Here is a 27,149-nt window from a genome sequence, read left to right as displayed (position 1 = left end):
TCAAACTTCCGCTCTTTCGAGTTCAACGGACCAATACCATGGATTCAAACACTTCGCCACCGTGCCCCGGCATCATCACCGTTCGTCGGAATCCTCCCCGGAGAGCTCGCGCCACTCCCCAAATGACGCCGAAAAGCCTCGACTTACCTGAAATATCGGTATTTCCAAACGACGACGTTTTGCCGCCACAAAAGCCCTCAACGTCACCGGAGAACGAAAATCTAAAGGTTTTCCTCCGAATTCGACCCCTTTCCTCTTCGCCCATTCAGGCACCGCGCGTGAGAGGTAAGAGTGCGTGGCCTCAGAACCCCGCGAAAAAGAACGTGCCCGCGGCGGGGGCTAAAATTTCGAAGAGCAAGAACTCTAGCACGTGTGTAACGGTCAACGACTCGCAGTCAGTGACGTTATCAACTCCCGTTAGCTGGCATGAATCGAAGCGAATCAAATCGGAGACTTACGGAGGCTTCTCGCACGTTTTCTCTTCGGGTTCATCTCAGGTAGTGATGTTCTCTCCATTTTCAGTTTTTCGTCATTGGCGTTTCTTTTTTCTTTTTATTTCCCTTAGTTAACAGTAGCGGTGTGATTGAGAATTTAGTTTCAAGTGTACGAGAGAATGATGAAACCTTTGGTGGAGGAGTTTCTTGGGGGTAAAAGTGGAATGCTTGCTGCATTGGGACCTAGTGGGTCTGGGAAGACTCACACCGTGTTTGGAACCCCTAGGGATCCTGGAATGGTACCTCTTGCCCTACGCCATATTTTTGAGGACGCTGAGCCACATGTCAAACAACCATCTAGGTACATTGCATTAATTCCGATTTACTTGTTACAAATAAACTTGAGTTAAGCAGCACAAGTATCAATGTTCGATTATGACTTAGGACATAGCATGCCTTATATATTTGATTACAATCACAATTAATTGATGTCAAACGTGATATTTGAACGCAATAGATACCTAATTGCTGTAGGATAATCGAACGCAGATTCAGGATCCACATATCAACTGAAGTTACTTTGAATAACTTCTATTCTTTCCGATTCTAAACTTAGATCCAAAGCTGTGAACACCAAATCAAACACGCAATAAGTTCCTGTTTGGTTTTATATTGAGTTATCTAAATTACATTGAAATGTTAGCTAATGAGATATAATGCAAATGATCACATGTTTGGTTGTGTCCAGAAATATTTGAGTAGAAACAACTTTAACTGACTTTTTATTGGATAAAAAGATTTTATAATTCGTTTTTCTGAGTTTGGTTTTACTCATGCATAAATTGCTTCACTTTAAAATCAATTTCATTCAAAATCAAATTTGCAGTACTGACCCACACACACTAAACTTATGTAATGGGTAAAATTGATAGCACAATATTCTTATCACTGTCAACATAAACATGGTAGTACAGTGTCAAGATTTAGAGTTTGAAAAACACTACGAACTTTGGTTCAGTTTGTTGTTTGGTTGAATAAAATGTCAATTTTTTGCCATTGTGTGTAATTTGCAGAACCTTTTACATGTCAATATTTGAGATATGTTCTGAACGAGGTAAAGCAGAGAAACTGTTCGATTTGTTATCAGATGGAGGTGAAATAAGCATGCAGCAATCTTCTGTGAAGGGATTGAAAGAGGTATAAAGCTAAATCTGTGTATTTGCTTTTCCCTGCTGTGTAATATGATTGGTGTTGATTTTATGTTTGTTGTGATTGTCTGAACAGGTTCCCATCTCTAATAAGGAACAGGCAGAGTCCTTGATTGCACAAGCAACGCTTAAACGTGCTACTGCAATGACAAACACTAACAGTCAGTCGAGGTATGATGTTACATAGGGATGTAGGAATGTCTCATCTTTCTCTAAAATAATATAAAAATAAAAGAAAGGAATGCTAATAATACCTCTTCTAATGTTCTTTGTATCACAAGTTAAAATGTATTAAAAACTACAACATCACAACCCCTGATAGTAGAGTGTTTCAAATTATATTATAGGGACTTGGGTATTAGGGGTGTGACAATGTTGCTTGGTGTGGTTCTTAAATCTTGAAATTTTCTTATCTATTGAACTAATCTTCTTGGATGAACTCCTCTCGTGTACCTAAGTCCTAATAATGGGTGCTTTATTTAGGTTTGGACTACGAAAAGGGTTATTATAGGCTGAATTAAGGTGTAAAATAGATAATTGTATATGAGTGAAGCCATCAAAAAGAGATAAGAATTACCATTGGGTTAGTTTGATAGAGTGAAAGCTACGAGATGTCAACTTTCATGTGCAATGCTATGATAGAGATGTCAACTTTCAGGGTTGATGATCCCTGAAGTTTTACTTCGATTCAGTTAGTTCCTATCATTGACCTTTTAGGATGCTAAACCATAGTTGATTTCATCCAGAAATGGGAAGAAAAGAAAAGGACTGACCTTGAAGTGCAACTGAGTATTTATTCCGAATAAATGAGCTGGAAGTAGGTGGTAGTCCAGTTAAATTTTTGTAGGATGGGTTACAAGATAATGACTTGCTAGTAGCTTTGAGATTATGCAACCAATAGTGTAATCTTAAGGTTTTTATTTTTCTTCTCTTTTGTACTTGCAGCCGATCACAGTGCATTATTAACATTTGTGATGCTCCCCCAAAATGTAAAGGGGTGGTCAATCCTAAGTCAAACAGTGCTGTTTTGACTATCATTGACCTTGCTGGGGCTGAAAGAGAAAAAAGAACAGGGAATCAGGTTCTTTTCGTTCTTTCCTTACTGTTGAGTAATAGGATTTATTTGGGGGTATTGTGCTGTTTTCATTTGTGGAATGTAATATGAATGATCTCTTACATGTCATATCATTACCCTCTTTGTTGTCTCTTGTATAACAGATTTATTATCTTTTGTAGCCGTTAGCTTAGAGAAATTACCGAGCCTTTATATTCTATGAACCATGATTTTTGTGCTCCAATAAGAAATTGCTCTTGATTTCTATCAATTTTACTTTGGAGCTTTCATAATTTTTGAAAAGTATAAGCCTTTACTAATTACTAGAGTGAAATTCTTTAGTGTCTGGATAAAATTTAACAATTTAATATCTAATAGAAAGGCAAAGCCTCTTAATTATAATATATTTGTGTGCAATTTCAAATAACAAGTGTGTCATCATTTCTTGAATCCAATTTGCACGTTTTACTACGATTTTTTTAGTGGGGCTAGTTGATCCTTGCAGTGAATCTATATCTGGCCTGGAATAATATGGTTGGTTGCTATTGTATATATATTTTTTACTCCATCTCAACCTTTTTCTTTGATGTTGTAGGGAGCAAGATTGCATGAAAGCAATTTTATCAACAACACATTAATGGTGTTTGGGTTATGCTTAAGAGTATGTAGCCTATACTTCAAGCCATGAATCCAATTTATTGTGCTTTTAGTAGATATAAATTATATTTATTATTATACTGCTATCAATAAATTTAGAAAATTTTGAATATATTTTTTCTTCTGCGTTTACATTCTTCTTACTTATGAATTATTTGTGCTGTTTTAAGTCATTATTGGAGCACCAAAAAAATCGCAAGAAACCATTGCAGAAGCACTTCCAGAGCTCCATGGTAATTTTTTTTATGTACTTTGTTTGTCATTTGCAAATTTTATATCAACAAAAATAGGCTAAAAGCTTATTCATTTTATCTGCTTAGGAATGTCTTTTAGATAATGAAATGGGGATGAGTTACTGCTTAACAAATTTGACTTTGTCTAACCTACTGCAGTTAACCAGGTACCTGCGAGATTATTTGGAGGGCAAGAAGCGCATGTCCTTGGTATGTATATACTGCTTTCAAACTTCATTCTCCAAGCTTATCAAAGTTATACTTACCCATATGGTGTTTTCCGTTCATGAGAATCCTATGCATTTCTGGTATAATTTTTTTTTTTCAAAATCATCAATTTTACTAGTTTCTTTTGTTAACTTTTACATCTTTTGTCTATAGATTTTAACCGCAAAACCTGGAGAAGAAGATTATCTTGATACTTCTTATCTACTGAGACAAGCTTCTCCTTACATGCAGATCAAGTGAAACTCTTCATTTTCATTGCATGATCTTACTTGGATTTCATGTTTGCCTCTGATTGATTTCTAAGTATCTATATTTGTTTTTTTTAGGTACAATGAAGTTGAACCATCAAATATAGTTCCAAAAAAAAGGCATTACCAAGGTTCATCAATAATGGATGATTCAAAACTATCACCTTTATCAGAAAATTTGAAGAGAATGAGACTTGTTAGTGAACATACCAAGCAGGTTTTCTTCTACATCCTAGCTTGCATCCTTGTTTAAAATAGAAAATCTTGTTGACATTATCATAAAAATTGCTTTTGAATATGTTGGTCATACATGTAAGAAATGGTATATGAATAGGTAGCATAAACATTCTTTTATAGTGGATGACATTGACATTGGCCTCTTAGCATAAGCAATTTTTCTATTTGAATAGGTAGTGAGGTTTTATAACTCGGGTATTACAAGACAATTTACATCTATAAATTGTCAGAAATCTGCATGAAAACTATTCAGGATTTTGTTAACGTGAATATTTAAAATTAAGAACATCTATGTAATGAAGACAAAAAAGAAAGGGAATCAGATGTTAATTCAAGAAAAGGAGCATTGAGACTTGGGATATGGGAGCATATGGTGGGGGGTCATTGTTTAAGATTTAGATATACTTTGTGGTTTAACTAACATGAATAAATTAATATTGTGCATAGAGAGGCTTAAATAGATTACACAAAGGTCAGAGAACTTCATCTTTGTGTTAAGTACATTGTGTTTGTGTGAAAGTAAATAGGTCTTAGCATGGTGTGTTCATGACTAATTATGATAAACTTTGCTCTTGACTGTTGATATACCCTGTGTACTTTGTGTGTCCTTCACTTTCACCGATTTTGAAATTTGTTAATGATCATCGTCTTGTCACTTGTGGAACAATCTTAATTGTAGATTATGGACTGAATAAATTTTTTGTTTTTATTTGACTTTTACTTACTAATTGAATATAAGTTTTTTTTTCCCTCAGAATGATAAAAACAGTGCCGAAGAAAGGGAGAACATTACAGAAGGTAATACAGGACATCTAAAAACTGTGTTAAATTTATCTGTTCTGTTTTTTCCCTTAACGGCAGGCTGCACAACAAGGTCAAGGATAGCATAACCCAATGCCTTTTCTTATACATATCAATTTGAACATTGGACCTTCAAGAAGGAGGACCCAATGTTCAAACATTGGTGTGAGATTTAATTTTTTGCATTCTAAAACTAGGCAGTTCTTACAATGTTCTAATTTAGAAATTTTCGATCCTTTGGTCTGGTAATTAATGTCTGGGTCCTAACTTTGATTTTGTGCAGACTCTTCAGCACTCGGCAAATTAGATGTTAATAGTTCTGTCTCTTTAAAGTCGGAGTTTGATAGGCAAGTCCCGAGTGAGAGGAGCCACATTATAATGCAGAATTTTGCAAAAGTTATATGGAATGTTCTGAAGCAATATAATTCCAAGCTGAAGGTAATAAGAAAAAGGAAGTATGTTTGCTTAAAGTGATCATTAATTTATTTTCTCGTTCATTACATGTGACTGTGGTGTTTGTTGGCAATCCATGTATCTGCACATAATGTATTTATTTATTCATAATCAGGTTGCAGAAATGGAAATAGAAAGTCTCAAAGAAAGCATTGTGAATGAAAAGACAAAATACTGGAAGATAGAAACACAGTTGAACGAGTTTAAGGCAAATTGTACTTGCTGCAAAGTAGGAAATATAAAAAATGATCCTGAATATTGTTCGTCAGTCAGTCTGGTTCAACCACATATTTCAGGGCAACAGGTTGAGTACAGTTTTCCTGAATTCATGCTTCCTTGTATGAAGATTAGTGAGGTGCAACTTCATTGCTCGTTCACCTTAAATATGTTCGTCAAGAGCTGCTATTTTGGATGGGGTGCAAGGTTACTGTATCAAATAACTTACTGAGCATAAGGGGAAACTAGGCTGTCAGCTCTGGAAATTAGTTATGTTTTGGCTTCATTTTATGCAATGACTATTTTTTATTAGTATTTGGTAACTACGTAGTGCAAGTGCCAATCTGCTTGAACCATATTTGTTGATTTATTCCTGATTTTGCTGTTTCAATAATAAATTTAGTCTGAGAATGGGTGTTGTTCATGTAGTTGAGGAAGTTGGTTTGACATGAAATGATTTCATGTAGTGGAAACCTGTGTTACCTTGAACCTAATAATTGGCTAACCTGTTTTGCTGATTCTTACTTCCCTCTGACATGTGGTTATTGCTAGGTAATGGTTTAATGTTTTGTTAGCGGGCTAATTTAGGCTTCGCTTGATTAGATTAACACAATCATACTACTAAAATCATCCCATCTAATGTGAATATTTTGTGCATATTATATGAAATGAATCAACCACTAGCTTTTTTCTTCACCAAAAATATGTACAAACATTAGTCAGATAACAATTTTATATGTAATTGGTTTCCATTCTTTCCAGGAAACATTTCATTCAGAGTCCTCATTTTTGGCTAGAGTTGACCAGTCTGATGAAGATGAGCTCAGTACTTCCTGTACGCAGTTATCTTCTGAAAACTCAGATAGGTTAGTATTGTTGTGAAGAGTGTAATCGTTCAAATGTAACTCCCGGTTATCTTTCTTGGCTTTGGAGTTTCGACAAATATTCTTATTCCTAATTTCTACCTGGAATAATAATACAGGGAGGCTTTTTCCTTGACAAAGCCTGAGCATCATAGTGCTTCGGAGGTTGATGATGGGAGCAAGATACTTACTGTGAGTTGACTTTTCCATTTTGCTTGAATTATTGTCTCCATATGTCGGGTTCGATAGTTAAACGATGAACTGTGCTTTAGCTTGAGAATGATCCTTCATATTGTTAAGGAATTGAGACTGACATAAAATAAATCATATCAGCGGCAAGCTAAGTTAGCTTGAATTGATAAACTAACGTGTTTCCCAAATCCTACTTTCCTCTATCATATAGTTGTTGCTATTATGAGCTAAATTAGGCTTAATGATTTATTAAATATAGTTTTTGGTTTTCGGTTTAATGTCTTGTTTTTAGTTAAATTAGGCCTCAGCAGATCAGAAGAAAACTGTTATACTGCTTGGGGTACCTCATCTCGTGTTTGAATTAACTTAGCTATCATACTTTGTGTATTTATTTGGGAAGAAGGTTCATCCGCAGTTCTTTCTTGAAACTTTGTGCAAGCTGTATTTTTATTGCGAAGTAATCATGTATGTATGCATTTGGTTTGATTGTTCATTTTTTCTAGGAATCATCTGATGCACAGTCATCGTCTGATGCTACACTTGACCACTCCGATGAACGGCCTACACTTGGCACTTCCTGTACACAGCCAAATGCCAACATGTCAGATAGGTTCATATTATGGAGAATGATGAGCCCATGCATTTTTTCTTGGCTTTGAGCTAATACACTGATTCCTTCATTCTTGGTTGTTGTAATGTTATAGGAAACTTTCAACCTCCTTGTTAAATGCTGAGGACCATAATACTTTGGAGGTTGAGGCTGTGCGCAAGAGATCAAGTGTAAGTTGACATTCTATATGTTAAATGAGTCAATTCTCTTAAGTTTACAATTTACTTAGAGGATCACCCATTAGTTCTTTCTTAAAAATATTTGCTTGTCCATTCTTTCTAGGAATCATTTGATGTGCAGTCATTGTCTGAGGTTAGACTTGACCTGTCAGATGAAGAGCTTACACTTGGTACTTCCTGTAGCCAGTTAGATTGTCAAAAGTCGGATAGGTTAGTATTATGAAGAATGGTTGGTTCATTTTTTTGTTGGCTGTGAACTAATATACTTACTCATTATTTCTTGCTTGTTGTGACGTTACAGGGAAATTTCAATCTCCTTGTCAAAAGCAGAGGATCATAATGCTTCAGAGATTGAGGCTGTGCGCAAGATACCAAGTGTAAGTTGAAATTCTATTATGTTAATGCGTATTAGTCAAAATTTTATACGTTGCTTCATTGAAGGATGGATTGTGCCTTAGCTGACTTCTAATTTTTCAGTTCAATGGTGAACTAGGATTCAGAATGTGTATGCATATAGTTCAGGAAATTAGGGTGACATGAAAGAAACTCAGCTAGTGAGAATGCAAGGTTAGCTTGATCTCTTAGTATATTGTTACTAACTAACTACTCGGTTATTTGAAATATTGGAAACGGACTAGATTAATTCAACAAGGATCAAACAACGAATTAGTTTGTCACAAAGGGGTGGTTATCATAGTTTAAATGCTAATTAAAGTTTCATGAATATTTCTATATATTTAAAAAAGAACCTAGACTTTTATAAGTGATATTTTTTTATCTGGAATCTAAATATGAATATAAGGGAAATGAAATTTGGGTGGGGATGGCGGGATTAGATATGTTTCTATTGTTCATCCAATTATGGCTTTCTAATTGACTTTTTGACTGATAAATCAACCTTTGAAATGATAGGTGCCGGTCAATTTCGTGTCAGAAATTACAAAAAAAAAAAATCGCATTTGTTCCTGAAATTATCAAATAATGAATCATTTTACTCCATGAAATTACCAAGATAAAGACTAAAGTAATGGACGCTTGATAATTATAAAATTAAATTAAATGGTGCAAATAATTTTATGAACTAATTTCAGCTACTATTCTTTTTTGAATGGAAATTCATGAAAAAAAAAAGGACACTGCAGAATTGACCTAGACTGATGAAAAACCCAGTGTTTATAAATTGTGGTCCTACCATGTAATCCATAAACAATCATTGTTCATATTAATTCAACATGAAAATCTTACATGACATTGGTTTCCCTGCTTGTTTCGCCTTTTAGGAATTGTTCGTTTCGTCATCGTCGACAGAAGATGACAAGTTGGATCCTTTGTCACCACCCAAAGATGCTTCATCTACTAAAACAGACAACCTTGTGGATCCACGTTATAAGATTGGTATCGATATCTCTCGCAAACCTCCTAAGCCAAAAAGGTCAGTGGTGTTTCTGGTAGAAGAGTATGGAGTGGTGTTTAACATTCTAACCTTGTACATTTTGTTTTTCCTCAGCATTAACGAAGTTTATATTTTTCTTTTTGTGGTTGTCGAAATCAGGACACTTATGCCTTCCTCTTCTATGCTATCAAGGGACTTGAGTACCTTTGATCTCTGTGACGAATCTGAGAAATTAAAGGTACCATAAAGAATTTAATATTTGAATTTGTAAATTCAGTTTCAACTACAGCGAACACGCACGAAATTACAAACCGTTATCCAACACTATTATGTTAAGAGTCCTAGAAAGGACAGTGAATTAGGAGTAAACACACAACACTGTCGTGCATTTGCAGGGGAATCGGGGCACAAGGAAGTTATCTGCACATGAACCTCAAAGATCAAATGGAAGCATCTCTCTGCTACACTTGCTGCAAGTTAGAAAAAGCAATCTTCATCGCTAGCTTAGCCATTTAACCCTTTTTTGTTTCTAAGAAAAAAAGTATGGGATAGATATGTCAACTTCTTGTTGTGCAGTGTGTCGACTTGCCTCTCTGGAATGTATCTTCTGCCTTGCAGTTGCAGTTAGCCAATTACCGATGACAAAGTTAGTTTTTTGCTGGTAAATCTTGTTTTTCTTTGACAGTGATGATAGCGAGGAACAAACCAAAATTTTCCCGTATCCATCACAACCTTCACTTTTAAGTTACACTGCACAGGGTAAACTGTATATCGTGTGTATATACGAGGTTTCGTTGGTTTGCCATTCAAACATAGTTCATGCTGCTGCATTCACTTTCGTTGTCTACAAGAAATGTTTATTTACTTTTCAGCAGTTGTCTGAGAACGAAGATATGAGGAATACCAACTTTTATTTTACCTATAGCAATTTTGTAGAATGTAATGCTACTATGAACATATTGATTAATGTTAAATCTTAAAATATAAATATATTTGCTCAGTATGTTATGTGTAAAAACTGTTCAAATGTGAAAGAGGTTTGGAAAAATATATATTTCGAATTGTATCTAACTTGTTATGATTAAATGTTTGATTTTTCTTTTCTTTCTTTATTTCTCCTGATACAATATTTGATTTACTAGTTAGAAAAGTTATATTACCTAATCACTAGCACGTGGCATATTTGTTTGCTGAGTTGAGACAAGACGCTTTATAAACCGTAAACATTAATTTTTATTTTCAATTCAATAAGGCCTCGTATAAAGTATAAACCAAAAATTAACAATTTTCACATAAAGCTTATTCAAGGAAACTTTTAAAGCAAATTTTATTTATTTATTTAATAAAATAAATAATAAAATAACTTCTTTTTTATTTTAAAATAACTAAATTTTTCTTTTGAAAATAATGGTTATATAATTGTTTAATATTATATATATATATATATATATATATATATATATATATATATATATATATATATATATATAATAAAGATGTAAATGCACTTATATGTTTTCACTGGTATTATTTTATTTGTGGAAATAAAGAGTACATTGATGAATACTTTTTGTTGCACCTCCATACATTTATCCTTGCACCTTCATTGACCATGTGAAAAGATATTCTTGTCCTTATCTTCTTTTTCCTCTCCATCAACGCATTCTTCTCCACCAACGTCTCTTCTTCCTCCACCTCCATTGAAGCCCCTTCCTCCATTTTCAATGGCCCCAATCATTACCTTCTTTCTGTCTACTTTTCTCTACACTCGTCACCTTCTTTTTTGAAAAAAACATAATTTAGAATGTAAAATAAAATATATATTTTAGATTGTACAATCTAAAATATATATTTTTTATTTTACATTTCAAAATGTATAATCTAAAATACGTTTTTTGTTTTGTATTTCAGAAAGTTTCCAGATTTCATATTCCAAAACTCAAAACGAAGAAAAAGGGAGTAAAATTAGAATTTCTAAACGTATGGAAGTGTGTAGGAAGAAGCTGCGTACAATAACTCTTACTGTCCAAAAAGTGAAAGCCCATATGTAAGTATCAATGGATCATAAAAAGAATAATAACCAATTCTGAAAGCTTTTACTTTAATTAAATGTTTCTTTATTAATATACAATTAAATTTAAGTGTTCGTAACTATAAGTCGAGCCATCAAGTTCAAAAGTTTTCAAATTTAATCTTCTTCATGAAAAATTCTTAGTTTGAATGTAAAAGAAAGATCAGCAGCTATGAAATTTATGCTGAAAGATACCAGTTTTGGATCCTTGTGTAACTTTACTGCGTTCTCTCTGGTTGTTTTATTGATAAATTATTTATTTCTATAGATTTGACTCACCGTTAATAAAATCTTATTTCTAATAAATGTTTTGATAAAATATATTCTCCATCTTCTTAAAATTTCTTATATTTTTTATATCTTTCCAAACCATAAACGTGTTATAGCTAGGATAAGGTCGAAGTCCATTAATAACTTTCAATATTACCCATTTAATATATTATTGTAAGTGAATAATAAATTAAATACTAATCATGCTTAACAAATATTAATAATGATATATGATATATTTTAAGTTTCGAAGAGCTAAGAAAATTAAAAATTTAGAAAGATTCAGAATATATTGTATCTTAATTTTTCCATCTACAAAAATAAGCAAAACTAATCTAATGTAAGTGTTTGTCTTTTTCAAATATTTATTTAAGCACAGAAGTTGTACCCACAGTTTTCTGGAAATAGGTTACAGAATTGATAATAGAGATTTTCTATGTCTGTGAGTGAAATACAAGCAGAGAAACAGTGTTTCTATGATCACTGAATGAGACATTCAGCCACAATTTTTTGTCCTCGTCTTAACGCACATCAAAATATTAGACAAAGTTATTTTTCAACCAATATTAATAATCTTATTTTATTAATGTCAAACTCATTATTTTTAAATTTATGTGCACTTAGTTTATTTTCAGATAATTACACTTCTTTTAATTAATATCAAATCGATTTATTTTTTGACAAAGTTAGAGTTACTTTTTAATCCATATTATTTAAGATGTTTTTAGTTTTAACGTTGAGTATGATTTTTTTATTGATGTTATCGTCAGGAATCACATTGTAAACTAGTATTATTTTAAGTTCAACATTAGTTAGTGTTTTCTTCACCAATGTCGATAAACTTATTTTTTTGTCTATGCCAATTAAATTTTTCTGTTAACATCTTTTGTAATTTTTTTTATCGATATTTGTAATGATTAATTTTTTTATCAATTAAAGTAATTTTATTCTTTGTCAATAAGTTTTTATTTTGTTATAATATAACAGTAAAAAAATATCAATATCCTTAATTTTTTATAAACTTTAATTGAAAATTAATATCGATTAAAATTGGCTAAAAAAATTACCAACATTACTAGTTTTAGTTATTAACACATATTTAACGTTTAAATAATATATTTTTTTCATTTGATGATAATTAGACTATTTTAACTAAACAAAAGTAAAAAGTCAATGAATTTAAATTTTATTATTCAAACTTGTACATTCACAAAACCATGATAAGAAAAAACTGAATTTACACTTTAAAAAATCACTTCAGTAATCATAATTAAATTGATATTTCTGGAGGAAATAAGGTAGATAGTTTTGATGGAGATAATTTGATTTGTTAATAAAAGGTTGGTGATATGATTGGTTTTGGTGGAGAAAATGGTGTGAAGTGAGTGAAGAAAGGAAGATGCGATGCATAGAATGGGTGAGAGAGACGTGAAGGTGACGTTTCCTTCTGAGGTTGGACAATGTCTTCATCTCTTCCAAAACTCGTTGCTTCATATCATCCATCATTTTTTGTTTTTTTTTATCTTATATTATCCATGCATTCATATTTTATTTTAATCATACCATTTTAAGCTGCTTTTCTTCTTTTCTTTTTACAAAGTGGACCAATCCAATTTATATGGGTCAGTTGACTTAAGTACGAAGAAGCTCGGTCCGACTTACTCCTCCAAGAATTTGAAATTTTTTGTAAATTGATTTGGTTCAGTGCGAATTTTTGTTGTTGATAAAATAGCATGTCAATTTATTTTAAATTTGTTAAACCTGCGGATTATTGAAGGTGATATATTCAATTTAATCAAGATTTAAAAAAAATATTAACCTAATTTCAAAACCACAAAATTATAAATTATTGTCTCGAACATCAATCCATCTCAACTATTTTTTATTTTTTATCGTCATTCTTGATATTTAGTTTGGGTCAATTTGTTTCGACTTTCGACTCGAGTTGGTTTATTTTGGCTTTTGTCTTGATTGACGTGTTTTCGCTTTGGTCCGGATTAACCCGTCTTGACCTTTGACTTGGGCAAGCCCATCAAGGTCTTTGATCCTAGTTGACCAGTTTTTGCATTTGACCTAGATTGATCTGTCTCGGCCTTCAGTTTAGGTCGATCCTTTTTTGCCTTCGACTCAAGTTAGCCTGAGATGAATCTGCTCAATCTTTGACTTACACTCAAAGTGTTATTTTTAGGAGTTAACTAAAGTCTTTTAGTGGAGTGTAACCTACCTTAGCCTTCATACCAACCCACTTGATAATGGGCTTTGGGACTTAGCGAGTAACATATATTTTAATACTCGTTTCTAAATAGGTCAAAATGCAAGTATCATACTACCTGTACCCATGTGTTTCCATTATCAGTAAAGAAATTAACATTAAAATTTAATTTATATTTTTTAAGTTAAATTTAATTAAAATAAAAATATAGTTTATATTTAATTAGTTTATATTATATTATATATTTTTGTAATTTTATTAGATTTTATTTTAAAATTTATAAATTATGTTTTTTTAAATATTTACCAATATTTTTTAAATGAGTATCCGACAGGTAACAGAATGGGAAATAGGTGAATTTTGTTGTTGTGGGTTAGATAGCATATAAACAATGTTTGTGCTTGACCTAACCCATTGTTATCCTTGGAAAACCTCTAAAAAATGACTTAATGAAAGGTGGGTTAGGGCTCGTTCACGGCCATTTGCCAAATTGACATCTTTAGTCACAACATTTCACTTCCATCCAAATAAACCAACACATGGTTCTATACGTCAATTCTAAAAGACACGTATTGAGTAAGTCCTACCAGAGACTGACATATGATCCAATACTCTACTTATATTTACAAAAAATCTAAGAGAAAGTATCATGGTAACTCCAATATAACCTAAATCGAATATCTACAATGTTATGATGTGCAAAAACTCCTCTCATATTCTCATAGTCTCTATTACAATATAATTGTCAATATTATAATACTTAAATCAAGCAACAATTCACATATCATCATAGATATATGTGATTATGGATTCACTTAATTATCTTCAGTCTTGATAATCATATTCATATAACATACAAATTTCATCAATCTTATAATAAACATCATTATATAATATAACTCATTTAAATAAAATCATAAATCAATATAGAAATTAATATTTAATTTTCATTAATAAAAACATTTACATTCAACGAGTTAAAAGAAACTAGCATTTTTTTTAGCTTGAGATAACATAAGCTTACTCGAGCAAAAATTGAACAAAATATGGGTTAAGTTGCAATGCTATTTTTGCTTAAAAACTAAGTTGAAAATAAAGTAATTTCAATTATAATTTTACAAGAGTGTAAAATCTTTGGTTATGTGTGAAAATGGAACCAAAAGCAAGGTCTAGGTCTATGTTATATTTTCATTCAAGCAAAAGTCATTTGTTTGAGTGAAATTATCATAAATTAGTCTAAATCACTAAATCAGACCAAATTTTAAGAATAATTCCAAAACATCTTAGTTTCTTAGCTTATATGTTTTGTGGCATATCAATTTTATAAACTTTCATAAGAAAAGTTATGAAAATGTAATCTTCTTATCTAAATCATGTTCAAAAGTCAACTTAAAAAAAATATAACTAACATGTATAATCTAGTATGTAAATCAACATATCAATTAGACTATCTAATTTAAAAAGAAAATAATCGCTCATCAAACAAAATTAAAAAAAAAAATCTAATGACACTCAAGTCTAAACAATCAAACTTCTAAATCATTTATCCTAAACTTTTTTTAAAGACATAAGTTGTTTCCCCATGTAGTTCAAACATGAATTCACTCAAACAAATTTAGGACCTAAAATAAGATATTCAGATGTGATTTTAGTATGTGTCATAGCAAGTTTGAGATATATTTTTATGAAAACAAATAATTTATAAAGTTAATATAATTTTTTAGTAATTGATCGACTAAATTTTATCTTTATGTTCTCAATTACTTTGAAATGTGATAAAATTTTAAAACATACGAGGTATGAAGGAGAAAAAAAATAATAAAAACAGAAGAGAGAAAGATAAGTTATATTTTTAATCAATTAATTTGAAAGTAAAATTAAAATTTGTTTCTGTTATGGTAAATTATTTTATATTTAATTTTACTTCTAAATTTACGAATACAAAATATTTAACCCAAAACTAATTTATTTCATTAATAAATTATATTCTCAATTAATTAATTATTATTATAACACAAGAAAGTCACACTATATATTTATCAATTATCTATTTAAAACATAATAAAGTCAAACTATATATCTATTAATTATCTATTTATTTTAAATTTGGTATTCATAATTGTCATAATAATATTTTATTACGTGATTTAATATTTAACTCATTACATTAAAATTCTATATTTTTTTTTGCGTATTTAATGTCAAAACTTTGCTTTTAAAATAAGTATTTTCCAAATTTGTATTTTTTTAATTAAAAATACTCAGTTAGTATAAATCTTTTCTGTTTTAAGATCAACGACTCATTAATTAAATTTCTTAAACTAAGAGAAAAATCAAGATAGGAGGAAATATTATCAGAATTCAAGTATAATAATTACCGCCTCATTAATTTTATACAGATTAAAAACGGATTTTGATGGAGTAAACTTATCTTATTTATTTTGAACAAATATTTAAGGAAGATCGGATTTAATTTAATTAGACGTGAATGTTGAAGCATTGAAATTGTGACACCGGACACTGACAAGGGCCGGGAGTGATCGCCGGGTGCAAGAAGCATGGTGCAAGAGGCACTAACAAGGAGCGGCTCCTGGCAGGCTTCCAGTGGAAGGAACACAGGAATGAATCGAACATACACTGGAATGAGAGTGAGAGGGATCTAGAAGAGACTGTATAGGTATACAGTTGAAGGATAGCTTAAAAAGATTGATTTGACTACTTATATCATCAAAATGCATTTGCTTTTCCAAATATAAGTAATTTTTATAATTTTATTGTAAATAGTTTCTATTTATTTTATAGATAGTTTTATAATTAAAAGATAATTAAGTTTAACCATAGTTAAATTAAAAAAATATTATGGTACTATCCTAAGTTCGTCAAGTAATATGTTAGGTTAATTTATATACATATCAGGTATGATTCGTTTTAGAGTATTATATACTATAATTTTATTCTTAAAAAACACTTAAAACAATGAAAAAAAAACTGCGTTTGATCATAATTATTGAAAGTAGTAAAATTTTATTAAATTTTAAAAACGAATTGGACCATAGTTATTGGGAGTAGTAAAAACCTATTAAATTTTATAAAACAACAAAATTAACAAAATAATTATTTTAACATTAAAAGAAATGATTTAAATATAGATATTTCTCTGGATTTTTAAAGGCTGGTCATTTGTCTTTTCAATTTCTTCATCAATTTCATTTTTTTTCTTCTTAGTAATTGACAATTATTTTAAATTTCTAATTCACATTGTTCATCAATATAACCTTAGATAATTTAAATTATTGCAATTAAATCATATAACCCACAAATAATTACAATATCAGACAGTGACTGGAATACTTGATATTTGTCTGTTGTAATTTATTTTCGGTTTAAGATTCGGTTGAAATTTAATTTTCTAGATTTGAAAAAAATAAATTCTTAATCTCTAAAAGATAAATTTGACGAACTACAGTGATTTTTTAAACTATTTTCAACATCCTAAAATTATACTTTTGAAATTCTAAATAAGTGAATATTTTTGAAATCAAGAAAATATTCCAAATTTCAGAAACTGGATTTATTTTATTTTTCGAAATCCATAATTTCCGAAAATTTTGGCATGTCAATAATGATAGAATCAGATGATAGCATTTTTAAATTGTTGGAGTTGTTAACAGGTTCGGGGCGGTGTGATGATATACGGGTCGGGTAGAAAGGAGATAAAGGAGTACGGGTCGGAGTGTGGGGTGGGAACCCAGAAAAGATTGAAATTGAAGAGAACGGCATGAGTGTTGTGTTGTGGTGGGGAGTGGCCCCATTAACCCGGAACAGCCTCTGGCGTCGCACGTGTTGATGCCCAACCTACGAACTAAAATCGACCAGAAATTTCAGAAATCTGTGAAAGAAAAACCAATTAAAAATCCCAAGAACCAAAAACGTTTTCTCTTATTCTCTTCTCACCTGTGCTTGTGTTGTGTGCTTTCAACAACAAAAACGCATACAAACAAACACACAGACCCTCACTTTTTAGTTTGTTAACGCAGCACAGAGCAGAGCAGGCACCACCATAAAAACGAAACGGACAACGCCAACCTCTCTCTCTTTCTGTTCCTTTCTCGCGCAACATTCATGAATTGCTGAAAGCTGTCACAGCTAGGGTTTTAATTTCACTCTCTCAGGTTCTCATTCTCTTCCCCTCCCTTTTTTCCGCTCACTTCTTTTCCCCTTCTTTCTCTTATTCCTTTCCCTCTGTAAGGTGTGTCCGCGTTTTCGCCGTGTTACGCTGGGTACCCCCTCTTGGATTATTCATCTCTTTTCATACAACTGAATTTGGGCGTCGAAGCTATAGAGTATTAGTTTTTTGTTTTAGGGTTTTTCTATATCTTAAATCAATTTTTAGGGTTTTGGATACTGTGTGTGTGTGTGTGTTTTTTTTTTTTTTTAATTTTATAAAAGCTACTGCTGTTGGAAATTAAGGATTAGTGTTCTTTTCTGTGCTTGTTGGGTTCATGCATAATCATTAATTTATACCTTTGGTATTTAATTTGCTTGCATTGTGTGTGTGGGATTCTAATTTTATTTCTTAATTCGGCGTTTCAGGGATTGAGTAAAATCTGTTCACTGATCGTGATTGGAAGTTTACAATTCTTTTTTGACAGTTGCAACCAGCCGTCAGAGCGACTGGTAATCTTATTTACGTTTTACATTTTGCTATTTCTGTTTTTAATTTTGAATCCTCAAAATAGTACTTAATGTATTCAATTCCAATACCTTTATCTGCCCCCTGTTTGATAGTAATTGCTATCAGGTTTGTTGATGTGTTTAAAATATTTCTCAGAAAGCCAGCAGGTCTACTCAACCCTCGGCAGATTTTAAAAAATATCTACTTAAACGAAAAAGATTTTGTTAAAAAAATTTGATTACAGTGCAATTCATATTTTGTTTTACTACAATAAAAATTCTTGAAGTTGATGTTTTGTACGTGTATTTAGGAAGTGATCAGTGTGGTTATGAACTATCATTTTTTAATGCCTGGGTTTTGTGAAGACAACCCTGGGTTTAGAAGAGTTGTAAAAAGTTACATTCAATTTCTTCCCGTGTGTATTTTAGCGTACTGCAGCTTTCATTTTGTTATAGCACAAGCTTGTGCCTGTCAAGTCGGTCCTTAGATTGAAAAAATACTGCTTATATGTTTCTTGAGAAAATTGAAATCTATAATGATTTGTGCAATGGTATATGAAGCAGTTATTTTACATGTAACTTGATATTCCTTTGACAAGATTTGGATATTTTATTTAAGTGTCTTTTCATAAACAAATCAGTTATGATATATCCTACCTTCTATGGAACCGTCGTTGCTTTTATTTATGGCAACAGTGATATAAGATCTATGACCGGCACTATGAATAGAGTCAGTCGCAAAATTAGTCTAAGACTGAAAAATGTCGGGTATATTTATTATTTTACCAACTGTTGCGGTAAACTTGGGGCTTAATTTATGTGTGATCTGTTTCTTGGTAGGAATCTATAAGTCCTCAAAATGAATATTTTTTTGTTACTGTTTTTGCAGTGGATGCTTGTGAACTTTTTTTTCCAGAAATTCTATTGGAAATTCTTAATGGGAGGAAAAGTTCTGGCACCCCAAAAGGATGACCTTGATGCTCTGAGGAAGATTTTGTGAAGCAATATGACTCTTGAAGACTTCTTTACCTTGACCGAGATGAAAGATGGGCTCACAGCACCTTCTCGTGTGCAGGAGCTGGTCTCTGTGATGCAGAAAGAAAAAAGTTGCGATGTTAAAAATTCTGCTGATGCGACTAGGCAGTGGGCTGCTGTTGCAAGCACTATTACCGCTACAGAGAATAAAGATTGCCTTGATCTTTTTATTCAATTGGATGGACTTTGCTTCATCAACGGATGGTTAAAGGATGCCCAAAATTTTGAGGTTGATGCAAAAGACAGTTTTGTTGAAGAATCAATTACTGCAATGTTACGTGCAGTTGAAAAGCTTCATCTAGACTTTGAGATGTCAATTTCATCTGGAATTCGCATCACTGTAAGTAATCTTATTGGCCATCATAGTGCTAAGGTTCAGGATAGAGCAATGGCATTGTTTGACAGCTGGAAGAGAGCTGAAAATGTTGATACTGAATCTTATGATGTGGAGCTTGCTAAGGTTGATTGTGCAACCAATGAGATTGTCAAGGAGGAAAGCCAGCCATCTGCTGTGGATGAAGCTGGCAATGATAATGATAATGCATCAGGACTAAATGGAACTGTAAATTGTCTATCGAAAAGCTCAGATAATTTGCTTGTACATAGTTCTGATAATGTGTGTCACTCATCCTCCAGTTTGCAATGTGATGGTATCAAAGAAGGATCAGTAAACCATGGTGCTGGTGTTCCATCTTCTGCTCAAGTACCACTGCCTTTATGCCCTGCAGATGTGATCACTTCGGTTGAAGGACAGTCAGATATGGTTCAGTTAATTGAGTTGGCTAAACTGGAAAAGCAGGAGCAAAACGTTAATGTCCCTCCAGAAAAACTTGGAGCACCGGAGATCTGTTCTGTGTCCGCTGAGCCAGAGCCCGAGTCTGTTTCCGTTGTTTCCTGTGAAGTAAAAGCACCAGAATCTGTTAAAGAACCAGCTTTGGAGCAAAATGTTGAACACAATGAGGATGATGTTTGTCATAACTTGCCTATTTCTACTAGTATGAAGACGCCTGCATCTGATAGGAACAGTGGGGAAGATGATGTTAGAACTGTAACTGGCTCTTCACAAGTTTCCAGAGCTGCAGAGAATGATAATGACTGCTCTAATGCCTTACAAGATACATCAGTCAGTGACAGTAAATTGGGAAAGACTGAGGTGTCAGATATGTCTGTCTGTGGAGCCGGATATGTCACTCCATCAAAGGAAGGAAAGCGTCATGTTGATAACAACAAAGAAGTTACATCTGTTGGTTCTGATTCTTGTAAACCTGAAATAGATTTCAGAAGGTCTAACATAGTTGACAAGAGAGTTTCTGGCAATGAACTTGACTGTGGCATTGTCGATCCTTTAGAATTTGCTCGACAAGTTGCTCAGGAAGTTAATAGAGAAGTCAGCAGTTCTTCCGAAAAATTCTCATATGGCAGAATCAGGCAACCAGGCAGTCCAGATTCTGTAAGAAAAGAGGATGAGCTCCCTCCTGTCCCACCTGAGGAGGTTTCCTCCAGACACAGCCTTGCTACTGAGGCATGTTCAATGGAGGGGCGTGCAAGTATTCCTGACAATAGTGTGGCGGAGCCTGAATGCAGACCTGATGTGGTGTGCTTGGAGGTGACTGAAACAGCTCAAGATTCAGGTGGTAATTCAGAGAAACAACCTTGGGGCTTTGATCTCAACGAAGTTGGTTCTGACGATATGGATGTTTGTGTAAATACTACATCTACCCCCATTCCTGTTGTCTCTGCTTCAAGGCCTACGCCAACTCCTGGGTTGCCTGGTGTCCCTTTGCAGTTTGAGGGAACACTTGGTTGGAAAGGATCAGCTGCCACCAGTGCCTTTCGCCCTGCATCTCCTCGTAAATATTGTGATAATGAGAGGAATCTTTCGGATACGAACATTGACACTTCAAGGCCGAGGCAGGACTGGCTTGATATTGATCTAAACGTTGCTGAGGGTGAAGAAGGAAATGCAAAACCTATTGCCGAATCTTCAGGCTGGCGTTCTGAGCAATCCACTGTTGAATTTAGTTCTAAAAGTTCAAGCATGCTTGGATTTGATTTGAACAGTACTGGTGATGACGGCCACGTCCAACCTTCAGATCACAGGATGGAGGGACAACTCTTTCTTGGAAGAAATGGCTATTGGAGCCCATCACCTACATCGTCATCATCATCAATGCAGCCTTATGTTAGAAACATTGATTTGAATGACAGGCCATGCCTTCAAACTGATTTGGTAGACCTGGGGTCCTGTAAGTCTTCTCATATAACCAATGGATATGATTGTTCTAAATCACCAGATGCTCCTGTTATCTCTCTTTTGGGCGCCAAGGTAGAAGTTGGTAAAAAAGAACGTGTTCCTCAATCCTTTTTGCCAAATGGAAATGCTGTTGAACCTGCAATAGATCTTACGATGTCAAGGACCGGTGGCACTATAGGGATGGCTCCTGCTGCCTCCTTCAATCAGTCATCTGTTTTTGGGTATAATGGAGTGACATCAGCATCAGCAGCACCCACAATGCCTTTTTCATCAGCCATGTACGGGTCAGGTGGCACAGTTCCATATATGGTTGACTCAAGAGGAGCTCCAGCTGTCCCTCAAGTGGGTGGACCTTCATTAAATATACTTTCATCATCTTACTCTCAGCCACCACCGTTCTTTATGAACGTGACGGGTACACAACTCGGTTTGAATGGATTTGGGCCTTCACGTCCTAATTTTGACCTGAACTCTGGGTTCATGATTGAGGGTGGGAATAGAGAGACATTTGCAGCCAGGCAGTTTTCCTTTCCTGGTCAGGGAAGGGCTGTGGAGGAGCAAGTAAGAACCATGCCGCAGCCGTCAAGTTCGGTGGTTGGTGGGAAACGAAAGGAACCAGATAGCAGTTGGGAACCCTACCCATATAGCTACAAACATTCGCAACCTCCATGGAAGTAGCCTATTACACCTCTTCTGAATTGTTCATAAACACACACCTTTCCAATTAATGTTTTATTACCCGAAATTATCCTCAAGAGCACTGGCAACCTTTAGCGACTGAAGATCTCAAATTCAATAAATGCTGGGGGAAGATGGATGTAGTATGATTCAAACTATTAATGGTTAAAGGGGGCAGAAATTGGGTTTTCATATTGTTATTTTTTTTTTCTCTTCCGTTGTTTATCATTTACTATAGCTTCATAGAAAAGCATTACAAAGCACAGAAAGTCTTGGTGCGTTTAGCTGTATTTTTTTTTCGTATGTCAAAGAAATTTATAGGCAGAGTATCATGTCTCATTTTCTGGGTGGTGCTTTCTTATGTTACCACTATTTTGTTAGTTTTCATTATCAAGTTAATAACCTGCAAAAAGAAGGTAGAAGTCGCCGACCTAGAATGGCCTCAGTTCAATATTTCTGTTTACATAATACTTTGTTAGTTCTGTTAAATTTTCTAATTTATTATTATACGAGGATTCGTGGTGAGTCCTCTTCTACAGGACAAGTCAGGTTTATTGATTCACTTTTAAGTCTACGCGGATCTTCAATGGCATTTTTTTTTATTACAGATTGATTAGCTTAGTCTTTTAGAATTTTGACCGAATCGATTCAACCCACCCTCCTTCTCAATTCACAACGTTGGTGATGGCAAATGGTGCTGGTGTCTGTTAATTGATCCATGTTCAGTTATTGTGAGCCTATTCTTGCATTTTCAAATTTCGATACCGGTCTCACCAAATTTAAATGAAAAAAATAATCTTTAAAATGACTTTTAAACCGGTATTCTACTTTTTTAAATTTGAATTAGGTTTGATTTTGGTTCTTCAAATTCTTTAGCTTCTTTAATTTGAAAAGAAATAGTTATAATCTCTTTATTCAAGCAAAACTTTATGCTGTGGAACAGGTGAAATTTTTAACAGAATGAGACCGATTAAAATAAATACATTTTAAATTTATAAGAATTGTAAAAGAACACCTTGAATTTGAGACATGAAAAATATTTTTATTTTTTTTTGTTTTTTAAATTATATACAATTAGCATTTAAAATGTTGTCCTTCTCAAGTGGTTCACTGGTAGGTTAGTGAGTGATATATTTATACTTTATTTAAGTTGTCTTTGACTCAACCTATCTTTGAAACAACCCAGCATTAAATATGGACACTTTTCTAAACAAGAATTCCAATTTTGATTTATCACATCCTAAATGATTAACCTTTTTTGTGCATTTGGAACACAGGGTGGAAGAAATAGCTTGGGTTCAGTTTATGTCACCGAGCTCCAGAAAAATCGTTATAGCAAAAGTGCACGAGAGAACATTTTTTTTAGGATTACGTTCATGATGCAAACCACTTGTTTCACCTTTATGTCCTCCGTCAGTATTCTCTTATAATTAATTAATAATAATCATGATGGTGATGATGATTATAATAATAAAGCAGCATGTCAAAGAAAACTAATAGTTAAAAGAGACAAATTTATTTGTATGATCGTTTGTAACGATTACTCTATGATGATGTATTATGGTAAAAACATTTAATTTAAAATCAGAATGTTATAATATATCAAGGGTGAAGAATTAAAAATATTTAACTTTATTCATCTTGACTTAAGATAAGTGTCTTCATCCTTTATAAGATTCAAAGAAATTCTTAATAATTTTCTTTTTATATTTTGATTTTTGATCTGATTCTTATATATAATTTTGATTCAATTAAATTTCCATTTTTATAAAAGATTCAATGTAGTTTGTTAAATTGTCATTATAGACAATTTAAAAATACCATATGTCAAAATATTGGTTTGTCATTGTGTCAAAATTTATGTTACATTTTATTTTGAAACTTTTCTATGACCCAAATTTTCATTCATAACATATTTTCGCATTATACTTCCAAACTTCATTAATGCGAATTTATCAGAAAAGAGAACATTGCATTTATTTTAAGACTCAATTGAATATTTTAAAAAATTATGAATTCAATTGAATAAAAAAATATAAAAATAAAAATGATAAAAAAGCCTAAATATAAAACTAAATTACTAATTAAAAAATTCATAAAAAATTATTTAGTTGAAAAATAAAGGGAACATGTTTTGTTTATTAATAATATAATCTTTTTAATTACTTACTATTACTATTATTATTAAAATAAATAATATTAAAAAATAACCCATAGTGAAACAAGTTACAAAGATAATTAATGCGTCTCTTCTTCATATCTTTGCCCTGCTCAGAATCTTCATCGATGACCTGATTTTCTATTTTTTTTTCCTGCATCAGACCAACTTGTCTCCCTCCTTCCTTTTACTTTCTATTCTGTAAATAATAAGCTTTAGTGCCTCTTCATCCATTATACTAATTTCCTTAGTTGCCTCATGGAGAACTTCCAAACAATTACATCTTATTATTGCCAAATGGTTCTTCTTAATCACGCCAGTAATATGGTTATTTATTTTTAACTTTATAAGAATATATTTAGACGAATTTATAAAAAACAAGAATACAAAGAATCCAAAAGTAATTTAATAATGAAAAATATTAATTTAATTCACGTTAGATGAATTTAACGTAAATCAAAATAAGAATTGAAGGAGAAATTTGCCGGACCGGGTAACACTAATTGATATATCTTGAAAAATAAGAGAAAAGAGAAACAAAGAATAGATATGCAGGGGATATGAATAAAGTGAAACATATATAAATGAAATTAAGTATATAGTTTATTTAAAAATTAAAATCATATATATGTTTGTTATTTGTGGACTTACTGATTCTTATTTTGTATTCACATTTCTGTGTTCTTAAATGTCAATTTTATAGGAATTGGATCTGTTTAAAATAAATTCATTGATGTATGCATGTAGAGAGGTGGGACAGGCTATAGCTAGGATGATAACGGGTTGGGTCGGACACGGACAGTGCTTACCCGCAACTCGACCTGACAAAAAAAAATCCACTCGCTACTCGATCCGCTATCCGCACGCATATGCGCTTAAAAAATATCTGCGGGTATTTTAAAACTCGCAGATATATGTGGATATCTGCGAATACCCGCAAATATTTTAAAAAAATATATTTTAATAAATTATTAAAATAAAATTTAAATAAAACTACAAAAAATATATAAAATATAATATAAATTAAATTAAATTTAAACTTAAATTCAATTTTAATTAAATTTAATCTTGTAAAATATAAATTAATGTTAATTTTAATTAAATTTAACTTAATAAAATATAAATTAAATTTTTATTTTTATTTTTTTGCGGGTAGCGGGTATTCGCGGGTACGGATAGTATAATACCCGCACCCGACCCGTTTATAAGTGGATATTAAAATATCCGTTACCCACGGATTACGGATAGTAAATATCCGCGAGTATCAACTATCCGTCGCAAATTTTATCTGCGGATATCTGCGGGCACAGATTTTTTTGTCATCCTAATTATCTCACATCAAACCATGATTTCTGAGGTCTCATGAATTCTCCACACCTAACTTAGCTGACACACTAAACATTGTTGTCCACACTCTATTTAATATTAACTAACCCCAAAACAAATTATCCCAGATCCCTAACATCGACCAACCAAGCCACTATACTCTTTCATTTCAACTACAAACACAAAAATAACTTCAATAATTCTTATATATATAAACTATCATTACAAGGAATAACAGGCATATAGGTTATATACAAAATGAGTTCCAATTAGAACAAAAACACACTCTGTACAACTTACAAACTGGGAGAAAAGGAAGAAGAGGATAAATTAAGAGAGTCCTTTTCACACCAACTATCTTTACCAAATTATTATTATTATTATTATTATTATTATTATTATTATTACGAGGAGGAGGAGGATTATATATTTATTAAGTAAAAAAAAAATAAAAAGGTGTTATTAGCATGATTTCAATCACAAAGGGGCTAAGGGAAGCTGGCGAGGGAGTCTGAAACGGACCTGAGAAGCTGGCGATCGGGGCGCCACGCCGTGCCAGCAGATACCTCCCTTGCACACCTCCCGGCTGTCACGGTGGTCGCGGTGAAAGGCGCAGGTTGCTTTGCGCGATACGTCCCACGTGAGCGTGGTGAGGAGGATGAGAATGACAGCGGCGGTGGAGACGACGAGGAGATAAGCGCCGTTGAAGCTGTGGCCGCAGATAAATCCGTAGGCCTCAAAAGAGGCCATTAGCGCAAGGAAGATGGTGGTGAGGTTCCGCGCCACCACATCAGATATGGCCATGTAGAGAAGAGTTGAAGAATGTGCAGGCTTTGATGGGAAGAAGCCGGTGCTAACGTTGAAACCTCTCTTACTCTCTTTTAGTTGCCGAAACGGGTCCCTCAGTCGCTCTCTCTTTCTGTCCCTTCTCTACTCTCTCTTTTCAGCGGTGCAGATTTGGGTTGTGAATGCCCAATGAAATACCTACATGTCCAATCATAACCCTCCACGTGTTTTCTTTTCAATTTCTTCAATTATGTATTTTCATACATATTTTTTTATATTTTGATATCATTTATTATTTTTATTTCTTTCTTTTTTCTTACAATACGTATTAAATGATACTAAAATTCATTATTCTTTTACAAGTACAGAAATTCATTTTTTTTATAATTATTTTACTTTTATAATATATATTAAATAAATGTTATGCCTATTACTGTTAACATTATGAAAATTACGTAATTAAAATAATAGAAAATGAAGTCCGTGAAAAAAATAAAAAGAAGTTACTTGATATCGGGAATTTATTGAGAGTGAGTATAAATTCGGCATGTGTGTACTGGCTTTAATACAAACGAAAAAGTACACACGATATTCAGGTGGGTTAAACTAGCTAGGTAAGCGGTCATAAATAACATGATTCTCCTCCTTTTATTTAAGGGAAAGGTATTTGACACTTATC

General features: G+C 32.7%; 3 protein-coding genes across 6 annotated transcripts; 2 read left to right on the top strand and 1 right to left on the bottom strand.

The window, feature by feature from the left end:
* Positions 1–26: 26 nt before the first annotated feature.
* Positions 27–10,021, top strand: LOC124839068 (ATP binding microtubule motor family protein). Of its 3 annotated transcripts, XM_047314809.2 has the most exons (23): positions 27–497; positions 596–795; positions 1,508–1,631; positions 1,719–1,813; positions 2,588–2,723; positions 3,292–3,357; positions 3,524–3,586; positions 3,746–3,796; positions 3,968–4,050; positions 4,141–4,279; positions 5,055–5,097; positions 5,384–5,538; positions 5,669–5,857; positions 6,532–6,635; positions 6,752–6,824; positions 7,328–7,434; positions 7,529–7,604; positions 7,717–7,823; positions 7,915–7,990; positions 8,894–9,045; positions 9,166–9,244; positions 9,402–9,482; positions 9,583–10,021. In XM_047314809.2, the coding sequence occupies exons 1-23, from the start codon at positions 39–41 to the stop codon at positions 9,646–9,648; spliced, it is 2,724 nt and encodes a 907-aa protein (XP_047170765.2). In that variant the 5' UTR covers positions 27–38; the 3' UTR covers positions 9,649–10,021. The 3 variants fall into 3 exon arrangements, with proteins under 3 accessions (XP_047170765.2, XP_087963514.1, XP_087963515.1); XM_088107388.1 differs by having other exon boundaries at positions 7,328–7,425; positions 9,402–10,020; XM_088107389.1 differs by lacking the exons at positions 9,166–9,244; positions 9,402–9,482; positions 9,583–10,021 and adding an exon at positions 8,091–8,180 and having other exon boundaries at positions 8,894–9,024.
* A 7,312-nt stretch (positions 10,022–17,333) lies between these two features.
* Positions 17,334–22,539, top strand: LOC124839052 (uncharacterized). The gene is made up of 3 exons (XM_047314791.2): positions 17,334–17,731; positions 18,153–18,236; positions 19,123–22,539. The coding sequence occupies exon 3, from the start codon at positions 19,240–19,242 to the stop codon at positions 22,198–22,200; it is 2,961 nt and encodes a 986-aa protein (XP_047170747.1). The 5' UTR covers positions 17,334–17,731; positions 18,153–18,236; positions 19,123–19,239; the 3' UTR covers positions 22,201–22,539.
* A 1,788-nt stretch (positions 22,540–24,327) lies between these two features.
* Positions 24,328–26,771, bottom strand: LOC124839069 (uncharacterized). 2 transcript variants are annotated; one of them, XM_088108061.1, is made up of 2 exons: positions 26,207–26,771; positions 24,328–24,557 (listed from the first exon to the last, which is right to left on the bottom strand). In XM_088108061.1, the coding sequence occupies exons 1-2, from the start codon at positions 26,486–26,488 to the stop codon at positions 24,546–24,548; spliced, it is 294 nt and encodes a 97-aa protein (XP_087964187.1). In that variant the 5' UTR covers positions 26,489–26,771; the 3' UTR covers positions 24,328–24,545. The 2 variants fall into 2 exon arrangements, with proteins under 2 accessions (XP_087964187.1, XP_047170768.1); XM_047314812.2 differs by lacking the exon at positions 24,328–24,557 and having other exon boundaries at positions 25,859–26,758.
* Between the last annotated feature and the right edge of the window lie 378 nt (positions 26,772–27,149).

The sequence above is a fragment of the Vigna umbellata genome, chromosome 2 (assembly GCF_029865625.1).
Source record: "Vigna umbellata cultivar VRB3 chromosome 2, Vumbellata_1.0, whole genome shotgun sequence".
Taxonomy (NCBI): Eukaryota; Viridiplantae; Streptophyta; class Magnoliopsida; order Fabales; family Fabaceae; genus Vigna; species Vigna umbellata.
Note: the sequence above shows the minus strand (reverse complement) of the source record. Positions and strands in the feature narration are given on the sequence as shown.